Genomic DNA, 23993 nt, shown 5'->3' with positions numbered 1-23993 from the left:
GTGATAGAAAGACTGGAAAGACTGAAATTGGTAGCTGGGTCAAAGCACATTCTGTGTGTATGATTACAAATCGTATTTCACTACAGGCAGCTCTTTGAATTGACTGTGCCGAGACTGCTTAACCACACCATACATGCGCTCTTCTTTTTGTAGGCGGCACTCCCCCTATCGCACACTGGAGCCAGTGCGTCCTCCAGTGGTACCAAATGATTACGTACCTAGCCCAACCCGTAATATGGCTCCCTCGCAGCAGAGCCCTGTGAGGACAGCTTCTGTGAATCAAAGAAATCGAACCTACAGGTATTTTCTCTACCTCAGCGCAAAATGTGATGGTCACAGCACCATAATCTGCTCGGATCACTTCAGTGGAGCTTCCCACCTTCCAAATGCTTCAGTCTAAGCTCTTTTCCTCACTCTGCTCTCCCAAACCTCATCTGATTCCATCTCTCTCTCCTCATTTCTGATGCCACTTTGAGCAGTCAGAAAGTTGGAAACAAGCAGACATCTCAAAGTGCAAACTTTTACACAGAGATAATAATTTAGTTGATCTGAAAAAAATTATGGACCAGATGTGGCAAACTTCAACTTGTTTTTTGGTGGAACTTTACAGATGAAAAACTATACATAACAAAACACTAGTATGGGATAGTATAACAAGATATTATAAACTTAAATAACTTGTTTAGGAAAATGTTCTTGTTATGTTTCTTCAGATAGGCATTAAACTAGAATATACAAAGATAATATTTTGTTGAGCTCCAACATTTTTGACTTACATTTGTGGAGAATGTTTTTTCTTTCTCATTTTCCTTAATACGTCTTATTAACAGATGTTAAAACAAGCTTAATGAACTCAGCCTTTTCCCTAGTTTTAGTACAGAATTCATATATGAAGTGGCTTTTTATCTTTTTTGTAGCTATGTTCATTGTAAAACATTTTGGGAAATGCTGATGCTCTCTTCCTGTATCTAAATACTCATATTTCGGTGGCTCTGGTCTCTTCAGCAGCAGTGGGAGTAGTGGAGGAAGCCACCCCAGCAGTCGGAGCAGCAGTCGGGAGAACAGTGGAAGTGGGAGCGTGGGGGTCCCTATTGCTGTCCCCACGCCGTCTCCTCCCAGTGTCTTTCCAGGTAAAACCCTAGCGGTGCTTTCTCTTTGCTTTCCTGTCATGAGTTTGAATTCAATTTGAGATTGAATTACAGTGCGCTTTCTTCTTAATCAGAATTCTCTTATTCCATTAGGATCTCTTGAGTATTGGAAAGTTTGTATGTATTTGTTATTTTAACGAAGTGCTGTAGCTTGTTTCTGCGCTCTCTGCGTGTTTCTGGTACTTAGTTCGGTGCCTTTGGTATGAGTTGCGTGTTTAACTCCAGCTGGTGTTATAACAGTGCGTGTCTTTGCACACAAACTTGGTGTAAGAAAAATAGAAAAAAAAAGTATTTTGAATTTAGTAGTCTCTGGAATGCTACCCTTTTTCTCTTAAATAGAAAAATGTGTTCATTTGAGCTGAGGAAACAGTGTTAAATTTTAATTTTAAAACCGTAACACAAGACATCCGGTTAGAATATTATGTACTTAACCTAGTAACAAGTAGGTAATACCTTTTAACAAATCATGAAAAAAGATTTATGGGTTTTTTAAAGTTCTTTTTTACCTGATAAGATATTATCTGGAATATATATCCTATTTCCTGAGTTGCATAATTCAAGTGGAATATTGTTTTAAAAGTGTATTATGTTTAATTTTGTATACTATTTACCGAACATTATGTTAAAATAACTATGCAGGGAGCACTTTTTTCCAGATTAGTGGCTTTCAGGTAAAAAAGGAAGGTCTCCTTTTTAAGTGACTTAAAAAAAAACCTGAACGTTTGCCCTGCGCATCTGGAATTACTGTCTGCACACTAATCGGCCTTTACCCTCAGCATCACGCTGTTTCGCCTCTCTCGGTTAGCGGTGAGCCCTGAATGTCTAACACGAACTACTCTAACGCCTTTTCTGACTCTGCTCCCTAACCCTAACCTGCCTCTGCTCCTCTTTCCCTCAGCCCCCGCTGGCTCTGCCGGCACTCCTCCCCTGCCTGCTACTTCCGCCTCTGCCCCTACCCCTCTCGCTCCTGCGGCCGCCCCCTCCTCCGCCGCCCCAGACGCCGCTGCTGGGGGCGCCCAGACCCTGGCTGATGGCTTCACTTCTCCAGCTCCCCCTGTTTCTTCCAATCCACCTACCGGTGAGTATTGGCTCGTGCCAACGGCAGGTCCGGGGCCTGGCTGTTCTCTTTCCGGAACACCAGCGTTGTGATTTTACTTGGTTTGGCTGTACTTTGTATTACAAGATAGGAGGAGTAATGTACTTCCTGGAAACGGCATGTGACCAAAGATTAGATTTCCTGGGAAAATGAGAGTAAAGTTTCTCGTCCATTATCCAGTAAGGTAGTACAAATAGACATTTTAAGAAATTGTTTCAATTTCATTTATTAAGATTTGTGAATTTAGTGGGGAGCTACCTTGTGTATGGTTCTGAGAAATTATCGTTAGAAATCTTACATATTCCAAGGTATATTTTATAGGAAATATTTTAAGTAACAATTTGAAAGCCTCCGTAAGTCTGTCTATTGCTTATTTTAGCAGCGCTGGAAACTGGAAACTCAAAAGACAGTGAACAGCTCAGGTTTATTTGAGTTGACTGGTGTTTTAGTGTTTTAAAACTGCAACCTAAAATGTTTGGATGGGGCATAAGGTAAAGACTCAATTGCTACAAAATCCATTGGAACAGTTAATGTGAAACTGGTCAGTAAGCAGGTTCTTAAGTATTATAAAATGTGTGTGAACTCATCACCTGGTGTTTCGCCTGCCAGTGAAGTACTTTGCAGAATAAATATTCAGCTTTGCTTTCATAGCCAGCTGTTCGCATGTTTTACAAGATACCTTTAACTAAATTGGATTTTTTATAGTGTTCTATTGGAATAGCTTCTATAATAGTATTTGTAAAGCTTTCTGGAGGATAAATGTAAACATTATTCCTTGTTCTAAATATGGTAAACTTGTTAGACCAAACTAGGTAGTTAAATATCAGAATCTTGTGTTCTTATATCAATAAGGAATATGTCTTGACTTTGCCTATAGACTAGAAAGGGCAGATTGCCCTGAACTGAGCTTCAACCTTTTAGTAATTGGATAATAATTTAATAACAGATGCTTAGCTCATAGTGTTCATTAACTAAATATTTGTTACGTGAGTGTCTTAGCTACTTTTTTCTCTTTGCTGAGACAAAATACCCAATGCCCAAAATTAAGGAAGGAAAGGTTTATTTAGCTTACAGTTTGTGGAGGTTTTAGTTTATAATCAGCTGGCTCCAAGGTAGGGTGGCAGGATTAGGGGCAACACTTCCAGGGAGCACAAGACAGCAAAAGCAGCAAGAGCAAAAAGGGGGAGAAGCAAGCCTCTTTTCCCTCCTTGTACTTGGGCCATCTGCCTGTGCCAACACCATCTCCCTGCCGTCCTCTTCCATAAACTGAGGATGTTTACAAAGTAAGGACCATGGCCCACTGCTGAATCACTTTGAAGTTGAACTTTTAAACTTTTCAAGGTGACACAGTGAGCAACATCCTAGAGCAGCAAGGGCATGTCTTTTTCACCCCAGGATGTAGAACTTTTAAGTTACTTAGTTAAGCTTCTAGGCTCCTCAAGTTGACACAGTGTATCCACCATAACAACCCACCCCTTGTCAACTTCCCAATCAGACACATTTTTTAAAACCAGTTTTAAGATACAAAGACATTATTTTTATCTTTTTACAACTTAAACCTTATAACACAGGTTTAACAATCTTTAAGAACCATTATTAAGTCTGTCAACATTGTATTACACTAGAACGGTAACATTTTGTCCTTGGCCCCCCAAAGACTCATGTACATCACTTTTATGTAAAAAACATTTAGTCTAGCTCTAAGAGTTGTCAAAGTCCTAACAGTTTTAGCATTGTTGAAAGGTCCAAGTACCAAGTCTCCTCTGAGATGTAAGGCAAACTGGTTGCAAGCTTCTGTACAAATGAGAGCTTGTTTGAAGTTTCTAGCAGGGGAGCACAACTACTCATATACCCTTGACCAAGGAACGGTCCTCCTCTATCGGAAGTGGTCGTCCTCTTCAACTGAGTGCGCAGCTTCAGGAGGGACGCACATGGAGCGTTGAGGGAGGAAGGGGATACCTGCCTAACCAGCCAGATCAGCCGAATCAGCCCTGGCTATTAATGGGGTGACAGATGTCACAGCCAGAGCGCCCTCACATCCTGTACAAATGAAAAGTTAAACACTTTTAACATTTAATGGCACAAAATAAGTATTTTTATTTCAAAAGTTACAAACAGGAATACAAAGGAATGGGACCAAAGCAAGTCCAAAGTCCAGCAGGGCAGACATTAATTACTGTAGTTCCACGTCCAACATCTGAAGCAATCTGTGGCACATTGTGAACTCCAAAGGGCTTGTGTGACTCCAACCCTTTTGGTAGTTAGAGCTTCCATGGCTTTTTTAAAGGCCCACTTTGCTCCCTCTTTGCAGCTTTTTTTTTTTAGATGATCCACGTTTTGGGTTTTCTTTTTTAACCTTTTGAGGTCTCCACTGCATTTTAGGCTTTTTATTTACAGCTTTACATATCGCCCTGTCAGGGGCATACTGCCTGGCCACCCAAGCCTTCTTGAGTCTAAGTGGAAGCCTTCTTAACCTCAGAACTCTTGCATTTTTATGTGCCTAAAACCAGTGCTATGTGAATGTGTTAAGGTCTGCTGCCACCTGGAGCAGGAGCCAAGTTTTCCTCTCCCTTGGCCATAGTGGTCGAGTACCTGGATTGCTGGGCACTGTGAATCTAATTTTGAGGAACAAATTCTCTATGCTATTGCCATTTTGGAACCTGGTGTGGCCACCAGCGCCATTCTGGAATGTAGCACCCTGTGGCTTTCTTCTCAAAGCAAATCCTTTCACCTTTGCAGTTTTGAGGCTATAAAAGGTAGAGGCTTTTTTTTTTTTTTTTAATGCCTTCAGGCCATCTCTTTGATTTTTTTTTTTTTTTTCTTGTTTTTCCTCAGCAATCGTATCTCCTCTGTTCTATCTTTATAGTCCACAGCTTTACTGGAGCTTTCTTTTTGTCCACTCACAACATTTTAAATCATCCTCTTGGGCTGTTTGCTCTTGATTCACAACATAAATCTGGCTAAAAGCCCCTGACAATAGCCATGCCACAGCCTCAACATTTGACTGCCTTGAAATTTTTTTTGTCACATTAATTAATCTGCCGCCCTTAATCTCATTCTCAGGCAAAATCTCTGGACATAAGCAAAATGCAGACAAACTTTCTACCAAGCCATAACACACATTGTCTGGAGTCCAATAACCAAGGTAGTCCTTCTTCCCAGCAGAAACCTCCCGAGCCTGGTCTGTATTGGCAAGATTTTTATCAGCCTTTTGGTCTTTTGAGCTCTGTAGATAATGTTTTGTGAGAAAGCACAGTTTTTTAAAAAAGTAAAATACAAGATACATGTCTTAATACTTTATATCAATATAATCTCTTTTATATAGTTGCCTCTTTTTTTGTGGTGCTGGAGACTGAACCCAGGGCCTTCACACTTAGCCACATTCCCAACCATTTTTCTTTCCTTTTTTTTTTTTTTTTTTTTAACTTTTTTTTGTTTTTTGAGACAGGGTCTTCCTGTGTAGTGCAGGCTGGCCTTGAACATACTATGTAGCTCCGACTGGCCTTGAATTTATGGCAATCCTCCTGCTTCAGCTTCCCAAGTGCTGGGATTGCAGGCATGTGCCACCCCATTTTAAATTTGAGATAGGGTCTCATAGAGTTACCCAAGTTGGGATTGAATTTGTGGTCTTCCTGTTTCAGCTTCCCAGAGTTTTGGGATTACAGGTGTGTACCACTATACCTGGTTTAAAGTTGTCTTTGAATCACCAAGTACTGTTTGATAAAAAATAAAATTCACCTTTTTAATGTGTGTGTATTTGAGTGTTTTGACAAATGCATATATAATCATGCAGCCACCACCATAGTCAAGATATAGCATGGTCTTATTATCCCGGAAATGTCTGTTGTGCCCCCTTTTAGCCAGTCCTTCGCCAAGCCTCTGGTAACCCTTTGACTGGTTTTTTGAAGTCCCTCAAGTTTTGCATTTCCAAGTGTCATATAAATGCAAGCGCGTGCTACGAACTTTTTGGGTCTGCTGTTTTGGTCTGGTGTTGGAGATACAGCCATGTTGTTGCATGTTTATGTATTTTCTTTTTATTTCTGCACAGTGTGCTTTTGTATGATGTGTCAGAATCTGTCTCTTTGCCAGTTGAAGGCCATTTGGATTGTCCTTAGTTTTGAGTGCCAAATAAATTCACATACGGGTTTCTATGTGAACACAGGTTTTATTTCATTTAAGTACCTAGGTGCTAGGATTGCTAGCTTATAGTATAAGAAAATGTTGGAACTTTTACAGAAACTGCCAAATGGTTTCCCAAAGTGGCTTTAAAATTTTGTGCCTCCGCCAGCAATGTGTGAGATTTTTAGCTGCACCCTTATCAACACTTGGTCCGTTGATTTCTGTTTGTAACGTCAGCTATTCTGATAGATATGTGATGTTTGTCGTGTGGCACCAACCCCTCATCTTTTTTTTTTTTTTTTTGAGGTGGGCATTGTACTGGTTATAACCCCAGCCCTTTTTATTCTCTTAGTTTTAAGATAGGCTCCTGCTAAGTTGGCCAGGCTGGGCTCAAGCTTGCTGTTCTTGGGCCTCAGCCTCTCAGAGCGTTCCCCATCATTTTCATAAGTTTTTTCCCCTTATCACTGAGTTCTTTTATATTTTGAATTCTTTATCAATGATGTGAATTGCAAATATTTTCTTCCATTTTGTGGGTTAGTTCATATTCTTAATGGTGTCTTCCCAATAGCAGAAGCTCTTAATTTTCATTAAATCCGGTTTGTCTTTGTTTTTTTTTTGCTTCTGTGGGTTGTGAATTTGTGAGAACTCTTTACCTGTGGTCATACATTTTTATTTGTGTTTTCTTTGCCCGGCTCTGTTCTACAAGTTTTTTTTTCCTCTTTTTTTGGTGCTAGGAATTGAACCAGGACCTCATGCTTGCCAGGCAGGCACTGTGCCACTGAGCTATGTCCCTGGCCCTCTTCTACAAGTTTTAAATTTCAGGTTGTGTAATTAGGTCTATGATAATGAGACAGGTTTTTTTAAAGCCCTAAGCAAGGTAAATTCCATATTAATATTACAGATAGTATTTCTTTCATGCATTGTCTTTGAATCATTGCAGATTTCTGACTTAAATGAGAATTTAGACTGGATCTAATTGTATTAAATTCTTAATAGTATTAATCACCAAATGTATTTAACTTGAAGATCCTAGTTCGTTTTGGATTTAATTATTAAGTGCCACCATTGTGTCTCTGTCCAGTGGTTCAGATGGCTAAATGTGGTTTGTCCACCTGCCCATCTGTTCCTCGTGGTTGCTGAGACTGCTCAGTTGATAGTGGATTAGGTGTAAGCTTCAGTACTCCAGCTTTTATGCAGCAGAGTTGAGTTGCAGGTTTTAGTACATACATGAAATGAGTAAGTAGGATAGTAAATTTTGAGCGCTGTGTTTTTGCAGTATTCTTTATATGACTCCTTGCGGATCCAGCTTTTATACATTTCTGGGGTTCCTGCAGTGCAGTTTGGTGATGTAGACCGTTCTCTAAGCATAGGTAAGAGGACAGATTGTCAGAAGGATTTCCTCCCTCTGCTCCCTTCCCTGCCTTTCCATTCTTCTCTTCGTTCTTGCCCCTCCACCTTTCTTCCCCTCTGCTTCCTCTGCTCTCTCATTTCTCCGTTGTCTGTCTCCTGCTTGCTGAGTGTTCTCTCCGGAGTGTTCTGGTGCTCTTTCTATAACAGGTCCTCAGCTGGTTGGGGCGTAAATGGGGCCAAGTAAAGGTAAAGCCAAGGTACAGTTTGGAAACTGGCAGGATGTGGTGGTACATGCCTGTAATCCGGTAAGGAGGTACAATCCTGTAATCCTGTAAAGCTGGTAAGGAGACTGAGGCAGGAGGATCTCAAGGACAGGCTGGGCAATTTAGTGAGACTCTGTCTCAAAATAACATTTAGGAAAAAGGGGCTGGTGAGATGCTCAATGCTATCATGCTTATCTAGTTTGTGCAAGGCCCTGAGTGGGGTGGAGTGGGGGATTCAATGCCTAGTATTGAAAAAAAAGTTAGGAGCTGGATTGTATTGGAGATTGTATGGATCAGGGAAGAGTTTGCAGTTGGCATTAGCTGTTGAACTCTGAAGAGCAAAATAAGGTGAAATTGATGGGTACACACAGGTTCAGACGTGATGTTACAAGTAACACATGTGTCCACTCACTTTTCCTAGTTGTAGATTTCATAAACTAATTTTAAGACAATAAGTAACTTTTGAGATGGGTATTTTTGATTGGATAAAGATACATCTGATGTGGAATTATGTCATCAGACTTTTTGCTGAAATAGTTTTCCTTTAAACAAATTTCTTTGCTACCTTAATTGTATTATTTCTATCATTATTATTATTTTGGAGTAAGATTGTGTACCAGATATTTTTCTCTTTCCTTTCTCAGTGTCATTCTTACTGTGTTTAGTTTCCAGTGTTGAGTGGCTGCTTTTTTTTTAGAGGAAAGGGATTGTCTTAGTTCATTTTATGCTGCTATCAAAGAACACCATAGATGAGGTAATTTATAAACAGTAGAAACCTGCTTCTCGCTGGGCTTGTGTGTAATCTGACTTTACAGATGCATGTCTCTAATCTCAGCATTGTGGGAGGCTGAAGCAGCAGGATTACAAGTTCAAGTCCAGCCTGGGCAACCCTATGTTCAATCCTCAGGACAGCAAAAACAAAACAAAACAAAGCAAAGCAAAGCAAAACAAAACAAAAGCAAGCTATTTCTGTAGGCGGATGAGAAGTCCAGTGGCAAAGGCAGAGTATCTCTTTATCTGGTGAGGCCCTCCCTCCTGTGTTGTGTGTGGAAGGCATCACAGGGCAGGAGTGAGCCAGAAGAGACGAGAGAGGGTGGCAGGCAGGCGAGCTCACCCTCTCCTCAGGAACCTACTCCTTTCCTGTGAGCACGTCCTTGTCACTGCTTCAAGGTCCCAGCTTCCTGCTGTTGTCCTGGGTTTCCGGCAGAAGAGCTTTGGGGCCCAGTCAAACCATAGCACCCGCCAAGGATTTGAATTAATTGTCATGATTTTGGAAACCCCATAAATGATTGGTAAAACCCTAATGTTAGCTAGTTATCTGTTTAGATGTAACTTTTCCAAACTCAGTCCTTTTTTTGTTTTTTCCAGTACCGTGAATCAAACTGATGACCTCACGCTTGTTGGGCAGGCGCTTTGCCGCTGAGCTAAATCCGCAGCCCAAACTCAATCCTGTTTCGTTTGTTTCTTGCTTTTTTGTTAAGCTTTAATTTTTATCTGTCCATGTTTGCAGTGCACAATGGTGACATTCATTGTAGGGATTGGTACATGTATGTGACACATCTTAATTCTTTTCTTCCCCTTTCCTCTACCCCCTTTTATTTTTATCTTCCTGTTTTTGCCCTTGGATGCAGTGCCAGCTGAGCGATACCTTTCCTCTTGTGTTGATTTTCAGATAGTAATATATTGGGCTAAACATTGCTATTTTTAATAATTTTAGTATGATTTGGGCAGTACACATACATTTCCTCTTCTGAGATCTTGTCTTGTCCATCTCTCCAGGCCATCCTGTTCAGTTCTACAGTATGAACAGGCCTGCCTCTCGCCACATGCCCCCGACCATCGGGGGCTCCCTGCCCTACCGACGCCCTCCCTCTGTAACCTCACAAGCCAGCCTTCAGAACCAGATGAATGGTGGACCTTTTTATAGCCAGAATCCAGGTGAGCTTTTCTTTTGCATTTTATGTAATGTATCTGTTTACATAATCTTCAGTTAAAAAAACCTTTACTTACAAATAATTGGCACATGGTAGGTGGTGAGTAGTACTATTTTTGAATGAGTGACAGAGTGAACACTTGGTTGCATTTAATACTGTATCTTTCACCTCTCTTAAAATCATTGCATTATTTCCCTGTAAAGTTGTAGAAGTTAATATTTCTGAGAATAGTAGAATCCTTTTTTTTTTTAGTGGAATCCTTTTGAATGTGCTATTGGTTACTTACTTTTAACAATAGTATTGGGCTAGAGGGGTGGCTGTGTGGCAGAACGTTAGTTCAGAATGTGCGAAGCCCTGGGTTTGAACCCTAGACCCCTCCCCCAATAAAAAACCCATGGAGAACTGTGGTGAATAATACTTCTTTTTTATTTAATGATACATCCTGTTTTGTGGTTTACAGAAAATGAAAATTGGGTGTACATGAAGCTCTTTTGTGCTAGTCAGTTACACTACCGTATCAGTTATACTATTGTATTTGGTTCTTAAACCAAATCTCTCGTGGAAAAACTGGGCCTTGGAGAAATTGACCCAAATATAACAATTATAACTGCATCATTCATACAGAAAAACTAATCTAACATGTATTAAATGCTATACATGTTCATTATTTTGCTTATTCCTTAGAAAGAGCAAGAGCAAATATTAGATATGGTCCATCAACTTACTTTACTTCTTAGAGTTTTGTCAGCAGCCCATTAAGCCGGTGTGTGGACACCTCTGATTAGAGTTCAGCCCATTCCATCTTTGATTTTTATGGGGCTGAAATTTACCTACCATGGTTACTACGTATGAAAGTAGTATAAACCTTTGATCTTCCTTCTACAAAAACATTTATTTATTTATTTTTTGTCTTTTTAAGACAGGGTCTCACTATGCAGTTCAGGTTGTCCTTGAACTCACTTTGTAACCCAGGCTGGCCTCAGACTTTCACTGATCTTCCTGTTTCAGCCTCCTGAGTGCTGGGGTTACAGGTGTGCACCACCATGCCTGGCCCTTACATAAACATTTATAATTTAAAGAATGCTTTTTTATTATTTAGTTTTATTTTTGTAATTCATATACAAAACAAGATTGGTGATCTTCTTCCCCTGAGCAGTACAGTGGTATCTTGGTTCATGAATTTAATTCATCCTACGATTCAGGGGAAGGTGGCCGTGGTTGTGTTCGTCACCCAATGCAGAGTTCACAAACAAAAACAAAATTTTGCCAAATGCATCTGTTTGTAAACTGAACTGTTCTCAACCAGAAGCATTTGTGAGCCAAAATGCTACAGTATTTTGCATATGAAACCAACTCAAGATGGTATTTCATCTTAGGTTTTTTGACTCTATAGTTTCATGTTCTTTCTGTTTTGTCTCACCTACTTTCAGTTTTTAAAACTTTTCCTGTTACCCTCCCAGGTCTTCTCTTTTTTGGTCGGGGAATGCTAAGTACATTAGGAGCCTGAGATCTTGTCAGTCTTTTTATGGATAGTAGCTATATTCCGAGAATTTTGTTCAATAATGGTTGGATATTAAATGAATCCTGTGTTCCCTTATCCAGACTTTGCCACTGATTTGGATCCGTCTTACAAACTAAGTGCTGTATTTGTAGTCCATTGAATACAAACCATAATTGGTATCAGTGACCTTATTTGAAATGTGCCCCTTACTCATCTCTCACTACACTTAATGTTCTAGGCTAGGCCTTTTTAAAAAACTCATTTGCAGCCTAAATTTTGACTAAACTGCCTGCCCTTTGTCAGACATTCTGCTTTTAAACCATATTTTCCAAACCCGTACGTTTTCAAGTGCTGTTTTGTACATAGATTCACTTTTTAGTTTGTTTTTGAAATGGAGTCTCTAACTCATAGGCTTAAATGATCCTCCTGTCTCAGCCCTTGAGTAGCCTGGGACTACAGGCCCAACTTTTGAGTGGAATTTTTTAGTCTTAAATTATACCTTATTCAAGCTAGCCTGTTTCATAATTGTGCTGAAGATGGACTCCCTTGGCAAACTTGGAGTCTACACCATTACTGTTTATGGCCCTGTGTACCTTCCTTATTCTTAGGTAGAGTTTGAAAGAATGGCACCAGTCTTAAGTGGGTTGGACCTATAATGGCACTGAGAGCTGCTTTACTGTCACAGCTTGAGATAGCTGTACTGTCATGATACGCAGTAAGAGCATCAGGGATTAGTTCTTGCTGTGTACATGTGCCCACCAAGACAGTCCAGAGAGAACCCTGTAGGGAGAATTTATTTTAAGGCTGTTTAATGGACTTTAAATGCATATTTCAGTACTTTTCTTTGTATCTGATCCACGTATGTTAAGGCATTTTCCAAAGTAGAAATATATTCTACTTTATGGAATGATTTTAACAGAAGTACTTTTCACACTCATGGAATTAAGGTGAATTTAGATTTTGAGGCCTTCAGCCAAGTGTGAAGCAGTTTAGTTGTGTTTTAATTTTCTGTATTCTATTAAATTTTGCCTTTAGGGATTTGATAAGTCTTTAAAGAAGGTAAATGCAATTGTAGTTGGTTAATCAGTACTTTTTACTAAGCCATTTTGTGTGTGTGTGTGCGTGCGCACATATGTGTATATGTGCACATGGTGTGCTTTTCTGTAGTTCTGGGGATTGAGCCCAGAGCCTTCTGCAGGGTAGGCAGGTATTTTATCACTGAGCCACTCCTTTGGCCCCAACCATGTTCTCTTTCTTTGAAAAGCTCTTTTTGTGAGTTTTTTGTTTGTTTGTTTTAGTTTGTTTGTCTTTTTGAGACAGGGTCTAACTATGCAGTTGAGGCTGGCCTTGAGCTCACTTTGTGGCCCAGGCTGACCCTGCACTTGCTAAGATCCTCCTGCCTCAGCTTCCTGAGTGCTGGGATTACAGGCGTGCGCCACCTCACCAAGTGTGAGCCAGTGTTCTAATAAGACTGGTAGATGTGGCTTTACTTTACTTCCTTTAGAATATTATATAAGTCTCATATTACTCTTACTGGGTCCTACAATAGTCCTTGTTTTTCTATATTTAAAATGAGTTCATTCTGTGCTTTTATAAGTAGTTGAAACTCTTTATTTAAATTACCACAATCATGGTACTTAACATCTTTATTACCTCACAAAGTTACCTCTTGTGAATGTGGGGTAAGAAGATATTCTTAAGACCTACTCTGTTTCCAGATTCCAAGTATATGATGCAGCTTTCTTAACTATAGTTCTCACACTGTTCCCTGAATCCTCTGGAACTCACCTGTGTTATAATTTAGTCTGTGTGCTTTGGCCAACATTTCCATTTCCCATCCCTCCTAGCCCCTGGCAGTCACCAGTCTACTCTGTTTCTATGGGGTTGACATTTTAAAATCCCACATACAAGTAAAATCCCATGGTATTTTCTTTCTCTAGAGCATATTAGCCTCCCGCTCCTGCCTGTTCATTACAGGGTCACCTTGCAGATGGTCTGTCATGGGATTCTTGGGGTTCATGACCAGTTGAGCCAATTGCTGTACCCATCGCCCCTCAATTACCTGTATTGGCATCTAAATCCCCTGTCCCACCGGTTTTGTCTCTGGAGAACCCCAGGTAACCACACCCAACTTCTCTCGCTCTCTTGGACTTCACCTCATTAAATCTGCACGGGGGAAGCTGAGGAAGAACACCGCAAAGGCAGACCAGCTGTTCCCCCTTTCCCTTCCTTGTTCTCTAGAATTAGTCGGAGATGTTCAGATTTCATAAACTTCGTGACTGAAGGTTTTATACTATCAAACTTTCCAAAGTATTTGTTGTTTTCCAAGCTCTCTTTTTCTTAGAAATAAGTGTATTCTCCTTTTCCAGACCTTAAAAAGAAAAGAAACTCTTACTTAACAAAACAGTGCCAGATGTGCATTTGGTGAGCCTGTATTTTGCAGCTGGAGCCTGACCATAGACACATGCGTGTAAAGAAGTGAGCTTGAAAGTCGGGGGTCTGTGAGGTATGATTTTGGCGCACTTTTACTAATGTATACTTAGGTTTACGTTTGAAAGAAGGAGTTATAACAGGAATTAAAACAGGAACCCCCACTTTCCAGTGCTGAGTCCTAGGAGCACGGTGATTGCTTTCTCATGAAATTATTTCAAAAATAAATTACTGAGATGAAAACTTTGATCAGGGCATAACCGAAACCCCTCTGATTTTCTTTTTTCTTCTTCTTCTTTTTCGTCTTCTTTTTTTTTTGAGATGGTCTCTCTATATAGTTCAGGCATTTTCCAAAGTAGAAATATATTCTACTTTATGGAATGATTTGAACTTGAGGCAGTCCTCTTACCTCAGCCTTCCGAGTGCTGGGATTACAAGTGTGCATCACCACACCTGGCACCCCTCTGATTTTCAGTTTCTTAATCTAATAGTCAAAGGTGTAAGAATAGTAATTGATCTGGCCAGCAGTGAGGAGCATTGTAGAAACACATACGGCTAATCACAAGTTAAACAGTCTTTTCTATAAATGTAAAGCTCTTTGGTGGTAAAGAATATGTGTGTGTGTGTGTGTGTGTGTGTGTATTGATTTGTGCATATATATTTACAAATATACACACAAACCTAGTTTGATAAGACGTCAGTGATGTGGCATTAAGTATAAAGGTGTTCAGTAAAAAGCAGCCTACATTTTATTGATCAATTTCTTACAACAGAGACTTCTGAAAAGCCAATTCATAAAGTAGAATGTTGGTTCCAAGAAATGTGACTGTAGTTTTATGCTGTTTACAGAGAAAATGTCAGGGCTAACCCTTGGATGGTATCCAAAGAAAGAGTAAAAGAATAATTGCTGTGATGGTGAGGTTGCAAAATAAAAGCCACATTATAGTTCCTAAGTGAGTTAGGTTACAGCCTCATGGGAAGCCTCCAGGATAACAAAGGTGTGATAAGATTTTAGAAGTGTAATTAAGGAGGAGTAGGAAAAGGAATACCTTTGAATCCTAGTGCAGTCAGTCTTTAGAGTCTGTTAGGGAATATTTACTTCAGGGAAGTGGAAAAAAAGCAAGACACCAACCAAAAGTGTTAGTGTCAGTGATCAAGTAAACCAGATAGACTCTAGACATACTTTAAACTATATAATTTTCTAGCTTTTCTTGTTGTAACATCCCTGTGATGATCTTTTTCTAACTTGAAAAAGAATGACAAAACTATCCAGTTCTTTAAAACCTTCTGAAACTACAGGACTGATAGTTATTTGGTAATAACAATCTTACCACCGCCAGAAAAGATCCTCTTATTGATTACTTAAATTCATTTTAAAATACCCTTTGTTGTAAGGTGCTGTATATTTTTAGAAAATATCTCATTCTTATTTCCCACCCTGGGATGTAAAACAAAAGAACCTAAACTTCAGTGGGCTATCACAAAAATTTTTTCCCCACAAATTTAATATTTGAGCTCTGAAGGTGATTCTTTAGTGGTTTTAGAAGTAGTATTATAGTGCTTATTTCATCTAATTCTTACGGTATTTACAAAGCTGTAAAAATAAGGTGTAAAAGCGTAATTTAATTTTCAGAATTTTTGGAATGGGATATTGAAACTGTGCTTTCAGAGGACTGTATAAATGACAAGCAAGATTATGCTTGGGAAGTTGGGGTGGCTGTAGTTCAACTGCTTTTCAATTTAAGATCTAGGAACTTCAGTCACTGCATGAGCCTGTCTTTTCATGGTAACTTCATTATTGTATATTGTGAAAATAGTATATCTAAATCTAACTTTGCAGACCTTTTGGTGGTTATGGGGAAAAGTTCTTGTCATATTGGCCAAATAATGAAAACAAATTTATAGTTAGTTTTTTTGTTCTGTTTTGGTGCTGGCAACCGAATCCAGGGCCTTGCTCATGCTAAATACACATTTTGTCACCGGGCCACACTGCCTCCTCCTCTTGCCAGTTCACAAGATGCCTGGGAGAAGAAAATGTGGAGAAAATTCTTCGCATCAAAATTCCCTTTAAAAGGTTGGGTGTTGCGAGTGTTGGGTGCACACTTGTAATCCTAGCACCCTGAGGCAGGACGCTCACTGTGGTCCAAGGCCAGCCTAAATTACACAGTGAGATCCCGTCTCATAAAGCCAAAACAGCAACAACAACAACAAAAAAGCAAGAAGCAAAAAACCTCTTTAAGGTTCATTTATCCTAACTCCAGGATAGTTCATTTTTCAGCTAAATTCCAAGGAAGGAAGGTAATACTAGTCTAACATAGGCTGTTGTTTTTAGGTTTACAGGCATTCTGTTCAGTCATGTGGTCCAAAAAGGAATTGCTGTTGTATCTGAATTAATTTGGACCACTGTATTGAAGGTTTGTCGTGGGCAAAAAAGAATTCGGGATCACTTTTGTAAACTCCAGCTGGAACTGCATTTAATTCTGTTTTGCTAGTCTGCAGCACAGGAAGTTTACATTCATCTGAGGAGTGGGTCCACGTCCGTAACCCAGCGTTCTATTTAATCCACTCCCCCTTCCCTCCCTACTGACTCTAAATCTCCCCACTTTCATTCTTAGCTCATATTTGGGACATAAATGTTTGCATTTGTTGTGGATATGTGCAATCTGTGCACGGTAACATCTTAAGTCGTACTTCCCCTTCGCCCTAGGACTCCTGGGCCCCTTCCCATGTGCAGAAGATCTACTAGTTTCTTCTGTCCATCTTACTTTGCTCATTGCTTGTACTTTACCTTACTTAGATGAGCGACCATATAGTATTTAAGCTTGTGTTTCTGATTTATTTCATTCAACAGTATATTTTCCAGGGGCATCTATTTTCCCACCAATGTCTCCTTCATACTTCTTTATAGCCAAGTAGTGTTGCAGTATGTGCAGGTAGCATATTTTCTTCATCTGTTCAACTGTTGGTGAGCTCATGGGCAGCTTCTAGTGCAGGATTTAGTGATCCTGAATTGTGCTGCTAGAATCATGTGTGTGCATGCATCTCAGATATCTTTACTGTTGTGGGAAGAAACTTAGAAGAGGCCTAGTAGGGTCAAATGGGGTTTCTAGTTTGAGTTCTTTGAGGACTCTCTCACTGACTTCCCTTGTGGTCATGCCAGTTTACATTCCCACCAACAATGTAGCACGCCCCTTGTAGACACACACAGCTGGCCAGGATTTGCTATTATTTGACTTATTGATGAGGAAATATTAGCATTGCATTTCTCTCATAGCCAGAAATGTTAACTATTTTTTCATGTATTTGTTGGCCATTTGTACTTCTTCTGAGAAGTATTTGTTCATTTCACTCGCCCATTTGTTGACTGGGTCTTTGGAAGATCTGTTTTTTTTTTTTGTTGTTGTTGTTTGTTTGTTTGTTTTCTGGTACTGGGGATTGAACTCATGACCTTGCACTTGTCAGGCAAGGCACTGTGCCGCTGAGCTAAATCCCCAGCCCTGGAAGATCTGTTTTTGAGTTCTTTACATATTCTAGATATTAATCCTCTATCTGAGGGGTAGGTGGTGGATTTTTTTCTTATTTTGTAAGTTGTCTCTTCACTGTACTAATTCTTTCCTTCGCTATAGAGAAGCTTTCTAATTTGACATGATCCTAGTTGTTGATTGTTGCTATTACTTCTTGTACAATAGGAGTTCTGTTCAGAAAGACCTTCCCTACACCTGTGACTTCAAGTGTTTTACCTGTTTTATCCCCCAAATAGGTTCAGTGTTTCTGTTTTAATGTTTAGATCTTTGATTCCTTTTGAATTTTGTTTAGTACATGGGGGGAGATATGGGTCCAGCTCCAATCTTGTGCACATAGATAGCCAATTCTCCTAGTACCATTTGTTGAATAGGCCATCTTTCTTCTAACTGAAGTTTTTGGCCCTGTGTCTGGGGATGTTTCTGCATCTTCTGTTGAGTCACCTGTCTGTTTTTGTACCAGTACTGTGCTAGTTTTTATTTTTAAATCACTGTTGCTTTATAGTATACCTTGGAGGTCTGATATTGTGATGCTTCCTGCTTTGTTCTTGTTGCCCAAGTTGCTTTTACTATTCCGGGTCTCTTCTGTTTCCATATGATTTTAGGATTGTTTTCTCTAGCTCTGTGAGGAATGCTGTTGGTATTTTGATTGAAATTGCATTCAATCTATATATCATTTTTGGGAGTGTGGCCATTTGGACAAAACTGGTCTTGCCTATCCAGGAGCAAGGGGCAGCTTTCCATTTTCTTTTTTTTTTTTTTGTTTTTTTCTCCGGTACCGGGAACCGAACTCATGACGTTGCGCTTGCCAGGCAGGCGCTTTTGCCGCTGAGCTAAATCCCCAGCCCCAGCTTTCCATTTTCTGATCTCTCCTTTAATCTCCTTTTTCAGAGTACTGTAGTTTTCATTATAGGGGGCTTTGATTTCTTTGGTTAGGTTAATTTCTAGGTATTTAATTTTTCTTGATACTCTTAAAATGGTACTATTTTCATAATTTCTGTCTCATTGAGTTCGTTGATTCTTGTGTGTTAATTTTGGATCCTACTACATTGCTGAAATTGGTTATTCTAAGAGGTTTTTTCGGTGGAATTCTGTGGATCTTCTATGTAGAGTATCATGTCATAATTTGAGTTCTTTTCTGTACATAGCCCTTTTCTTTCTTTTTCTTGCTTGATTGCTGTGGCTAATGTTTCAAATACTGTATTGAATAGAAGTGGTGATTATGGACAGCCTTGTCTTGCTCCTAATTTTAGAAGAAATATTATCACTTTTTCCCATTTAATTTGATGTTGACTGTTGGTTTATCATAAATAGCTTTTATCATACTCACGTATGGTTCTTCTATACCTTTTTTTAAAGGGTTTTTATTTTGAAGGATATTGGATTTTGTTGAAAGCCTTTTCATATCTATTGATATGATCATATGTTTTTTGTCCTTCTTTCTGTTTATATGGTGTATTACATTTATTGATTTGCATATGTTGAATGATCCTGGCAGCTCAAGGATGCAACCTACTTCATCATGGTGTATGATCTTTTTGATGATGTGTTACATTCTGTATCCTAGTATCTTGTTGAATGTTTTTACATCTGTATTCATTAAGGAGATTGGCCTATAGTTACCTTTTTCTTTTTTGAGTCCTTTTGGGACCAGAGTAAGGCATGATACTCCTAGTTGTACAGCCTAAATATGGCTGTCCCATTAGGCAGCTTGTACCACTGGTTTTAATAATGAGTCTAATCACTTCTATTGGTCTTTTTACTAATAAAATTAATAAAGTCTAAAATGGTCTAATTAGTTGCTTGAATTTTAATACTGTTCAAGCATAAATATTAATACTATTCATAACAATTAAAAATTATTACAATAATCAATATATTTATTTCATTAAATTTATACTTGTTAATTTCTTTAAAACATTTAATATATAAAGGCAACTGATTTGTGGAGTGCACAAAACATCATGTTTTTGGCTTTGTTGAAATTTAAAGAAAAAATTTATTGAAGATCTGAAAAACAATTCCTAAAAAATTGACTTTGTGTCTATCATGTTAAAACGTGCATTAGACACAAGTGCAAAAACCATGAAACAATTCACTATTCTTCAACCATTTGAGCAAAAATAAAATGCCTAAGGAACAACATGGATGACTTGCAAAGGATGGGCTCTTTAAGCACCATTGGAAAAAAAAGAGCACAAATGGATGAGTGTGTTCAGTTACATACACTGAATTGGACCTTTAGCACTAGGAATCAGAGCATTTTGTCATATAGCATTAACACGTATTATAAAAGGGCGTAGTGTCAAGGGAATAGAACCATCAGCATTCAAAAACAGCTTTGCCAGCTAGGCAATGAAACACTGCACCATGTTGTCCATCATTGAATACATTGGTAGCAATTTTGAAACGAAAGAAAAGAAAAAAGGAGCTGAAATCCCCTTTTATTTCTTGTTTAAAATCATACAAAACAAACATCAACTCTATTATACACTAACATCTTAAAAGTACATCATTTGTATAAGAGAAGGACTAGGAACAAAAATATGTGGACAGAGATCCAAATGAAGATGTGAGTGCCTCAGACTGTTTTCCGATGGTACTCAGGAGGGGCCGCTTCATAATCACTGGCACTAAACAAAGTTGCCGAGTTCTTCGCCAGATACTTGAGGCAATCATGAAGATAATTCAGTAATAAAGCAAGGCTCTTCTCATCCAGAGGTGTATAGGCCAACATTGCTCCAGTTCGTACAGATAATCTCAGTAGGTGTGGTGCTCCATACACCTGGGACATGGGTGTGTCAGGGTGACAGCAAGGATCTCAGCATACTGTTGTCTCTCAAATTTGTAGAGGAGCTGAGTGCCCTGCATCACATTGAAGTGTTCTTTTATCCTTGCTACCACCTCATTCACAGCATACTCATTATTATTGTGTTTCCTTGCGATTTCTTATGATTTGCATAGTCCTCTAGAGTGGAGTCCACATTCTTCTTGGCAGGAAGATAAAAGGGCTGTTTCTGCCCGGTAATTAGGTCCCAGTCATCAATAAGCCATGGTTTTAGCTGTTCGGGGATCTTTAACTTCAGCTCTGTTCATAAATGTTTCTTCATTTTCAACAGTAGGATCAACCCGAGCCCTCTTCTTCCGAGGAGGCAGAGGTGTCTCACTGGTGCTGCCACCATCTCCGTTACCAGGGGTTTTTTGTTTGTTCTTTTTAGTTTTCACTTCCACATTTTTCTGTTGCAGACCAGCTGTCTTGTTTCCTGGAGTAGCCCCTCTCATCTTCCCCTCTGCGTACTGCTCCTGATTGGCCTTTTGAAATTCTTGCTGTTTCTGCAGATTGGTGTCCACATACTTGAGTACTCTGCTTTCTGGAACCCACTCAATAATATAAAGTGTTGCACTTGTTTGTCCTTTATGGCAGCCTTTACACACTTTGCTTCATAAAGAAGAGGCCCATAACAGCACAGTACTTGTTCATCCTCTTGGAACTTGGGCTTCGGGCAGGACCCGAAGCAGGCTTGGGCGCCATTTGTATGTGATTCGCCGCCTCCTCCCACCACCCCTGACTACTGCCCCCTACTCTCTACCCAACCCGAGCTTGTGTCCATTTTTGGCTTTTTTTGTGGCTGTGGTAGCATCCATTTTTTCAGATAATTTTTGATAACACTTTCTACATTGCTAGCCTGCATTTCTTGCTAACCCTAACTAACCTGTTATAAAGTAAATGTTTTCTTTAAGTAATTTGTATCCATGGCATTTCTTCACAGGTTAATAGCTTATCGATAATTAATTCTCTAATTTTTAACATGGGAATCTTACAGGTGACCCATTGCTGATGCATATAATACGCAGTGGCTGTACCACGAATTAATTGTATTGTAGTTTTTACAAGACTTTAATGGTTTCCTTATGAACTGTAATATGACGATACCTGGTCTATGAAATCAGGTCCCTTGTTTGTATTATTGTACCACTGGTGTCCAAGATGCCCACTGGGGCAGTCAGTCCGAATCGGAACCGTGCAGACAGAAGCAAGACATGAGTTCCAGCCCATCACACATCCGTTAGCTGGAGAGTTGCACTGACTGTGGTGTGATTATGGCAGCCTCACCACGATCACCTTGGCTGTTTTCCACCCAGCCTCGGACTTCATTCTGTCCGCTTACAGGCAGCATCTGACGCTGTCCCTGTTTCTGGCTTGGGAACTGCCCCTCCCTGGGGTGATGGTGGAGTGGGCAGCAGGTTCACTAGCAAGCAAGGGACTTGGTGCACTTGGGCTCTGCCGGGGCCTCGCTGGTGATCTGCACGTGTGCTCACACTCAGCCGTGGGGTGTGCAGGAGGATCAGCTAGTTGCTCTTCAGCAGAAGTGCAGATGCCTTGGGACATGAGTGGTGCTGTGGGGTCCAGAGTGCCTGTTCGCTGCCATTTATCCTCCCCTGCCTAGGGTGTATGTGGCATCTCCTTGTCCTCGGGGAGTGCTGGTGGGGTCTGCAGGAAATGGCAGCACTCGCAGGTGGAAAGCCGAGGTTTCCAATTGCGGTTTATACTCTTTCTGTCCAGGGTGGGAGTGTGGGGCTCCTCTTCCCTCGGTGAGAGCTTTTGAGGGTCTTGCCGGCCTCACTGTTCCTGGTGTTTGGGTTAGTGGACTGTGTCAAAGGGGCTGGTGCGTGGTCACGTCCAGGAGCTCCGCCTCTGCAGGGCTCCTTCCTACCCTACAGCTATTCCCAGTGTTCTCATTGGAAACAGGCTGCAGGTAGAGCTGGAGAGGTGCTGTTTCCTCCTCCAGGATTGAGGTACTAGAGTCGACCTGCCTGTGCCCTCATTCCAACTCCTGCTGTAATCCAGGCTGTAAGGCTTGTCTTCACTGCAGGGTACCTGCGGTTTTGAGCGCCTCTTCAGCCCTGCATCCTCTAGTCAGCCCTGTTGGAATCGGAACTGAAGTTTTGACCTGCCCTAGGAGTAGCTTTGAAACAACATCTTAATTTGTTCCGAAATAATTGTGTTTAAGGAATATTTGGGATTGGTTTTCCCCTAGCTGCTTTTGGTGGACAAAATCACTATGGTTTCACTTTTAGAAAAAAAATATAGTATGTTCTTAAAAAATATGAACAGCCTGCTTACAAAAAGACTGCTGTAAATTAAACATCTAAACATTCTTTTTTGGTTCAAGCACCAAAGATCATGTTTTTACGTGGTAGAGAAACAGTGAAGAGGGAAATGTCCTATTTCTGTGTCACAAGGCAGGTCGGAGTGAGTGCTGATGGAAGCGGGGCATTTTGTCTTGATGTGGCTGCGCTTCTGACCTCTGCTTCTGCCATTTCTATCTTGGCTGCCTTTTCTGTTCACTGCTTACTTGAAGTATGAGAAGTGCAGTTTTGTGAAGGTATGAGCAGTTGTTCCAAGCCTTGTGAGTGGGAGACAGACGCACAAGTCAAGGTTGTACTGCTAAGAAGTATGGCTTTAGGGTTGAGCCTAGCTAAAGGAATTCTTCAAAGAAAGGAACCAATTCCAGGGGTTATATGTAGATATTCTTCAAGATTCTCTCGTTGAGCTGGGAGTGTAGGTTGCTGGTTGAGCACTTCCCTGGCCTATATGAGGCCCTAGGTTTGACTCTCCACACTGTAAAGTAAATGAAGGAGAAGCAGAAGGAGGAGAAATAAGCAAGAACCCAGGAATACCTGCTTACCTCTCCTCTGTGCTTGGTACATGTTCTCCCACATCTTCTCCCACATCAGCTGTTTGCTTCTGGCTGCTAACTGCCAGCACTACCTAATACCTCCGGGGCTTTCCCCTGTTGCTGCTAAATTACCTGCACACCTCTCATCCACACCTTTGCCACTCCCTGACCCACCTCCTCACCAGCTTGTTCCTTTCCCAGTCCTGACCCACCATAGTTCGTGGCTTCTTTTCCATTAGTCATGAAGGCTAAACATCTGAATCATTATTTACCAACTAGTTTCCCGTACTGTTACCAAGTTCTTTCCCATTTTTTTCAGTTTCTAGAAACAGTCTTATTGTGTGCCAGGTCCTGGGTTAGGCTTTCTATATCCACTGTTAGCATTTCGTGAAGTAGGTTATATTGTTTATTTTTCATATCACAATTTATGGGTTAGGCCCATACAATTTAATTGATGTGCTATTCAAACACAAGGAAATGTTGGACCAGGGATTGGAAGCTAAATGACTTTAAAATCCAGTCTCTCTGCATTAAGCCGGCTTTCCCCTGACATATAGAGAGGGTCCTTCCTTGTTCCATACCCAACTGCTTGTTCTTCTGGGACATTTTACTTTTTTTACGAGTGTGCTATGCTAAGCATATGCAAAGATTTCTGGTCCTGTGAATTGGTCATGCTCTTCTGTGCCTCTGAGCCTTTGTTCTCACTTGGTTCCTTCAGTTTATCTTCACTCCTGTCTGGCTGACAAGCTCCTTTTCAAGTACCTTTTCAGAGAACATTGCTATGTGGCCCCCTTCACCGCCACCACCATCTCCAGGAATTGCTACACATGTTGTTGAGTTAAGATGATTATTCTCTATTCCTGAGTGGGATGTGATCTCTTTTGAGGGTGACACATTAATCTTTTAAATTTTGTTAGTCTTAATTGTAATTTGAAGCTAATACAAATATC

General features: G+C 40.2%; 1 protein-coding gene and 1 pseudogene across 12 annotated transcripts in view; one reads left to right on the top strand and one right to left on the bottom strand.

The window, feature by feature from the left end:
- The window catches only part of Abi2 (abl-interactor 2), a gene marked incomplete at its 5' end in the record, with an annotated part of 110842 nt that overhangs the window by 68375 nt on the left and 18474 nt on the right, over positions 1-23993 (top strand). For 6 of the 12 annotated variants that reach the window (XM_013520694.1, XM_005397022.2, XM_005397020.2 and 3 more), the window contains 4 exon segments: positions 154-300; positions 1006-1130; positions 2047-2226; positions 9756-9914. In XM_013520694.1, the coding sequence (XP_013376148.1) occupies positions 154-300; positions 1006-1130; positions 2047-2226; positions 9756-9914 (611 nt within the window). 12 annotated transcript variants of the gene reach the window in all.
- On the bottom strand, positions 19806-23286 carry LOC102023877 (annotated as a pseudogene).

This window comes from Chinchilla lanigera, unplaced genomic scaffold (assembly GCF_000276665.1).
Source record: "Chinchilla lanigera isolate Chin_1 unplaced genomic scaffold, ChiLan1.0 scaffold00056, whole genome shotgun sequence".
Lineage (NCBI taxonomy): Eukaryota > Metazoa > Chordata > Mammalia > Rodentia > Chinchillidae > Chinchilla > Chinchilla lanigera.
The sequence above is the reverse complement of the archived record's forward strand: the minus strand, read 5'-3'. Positions and strand labels throughout refer to the sequence as shown.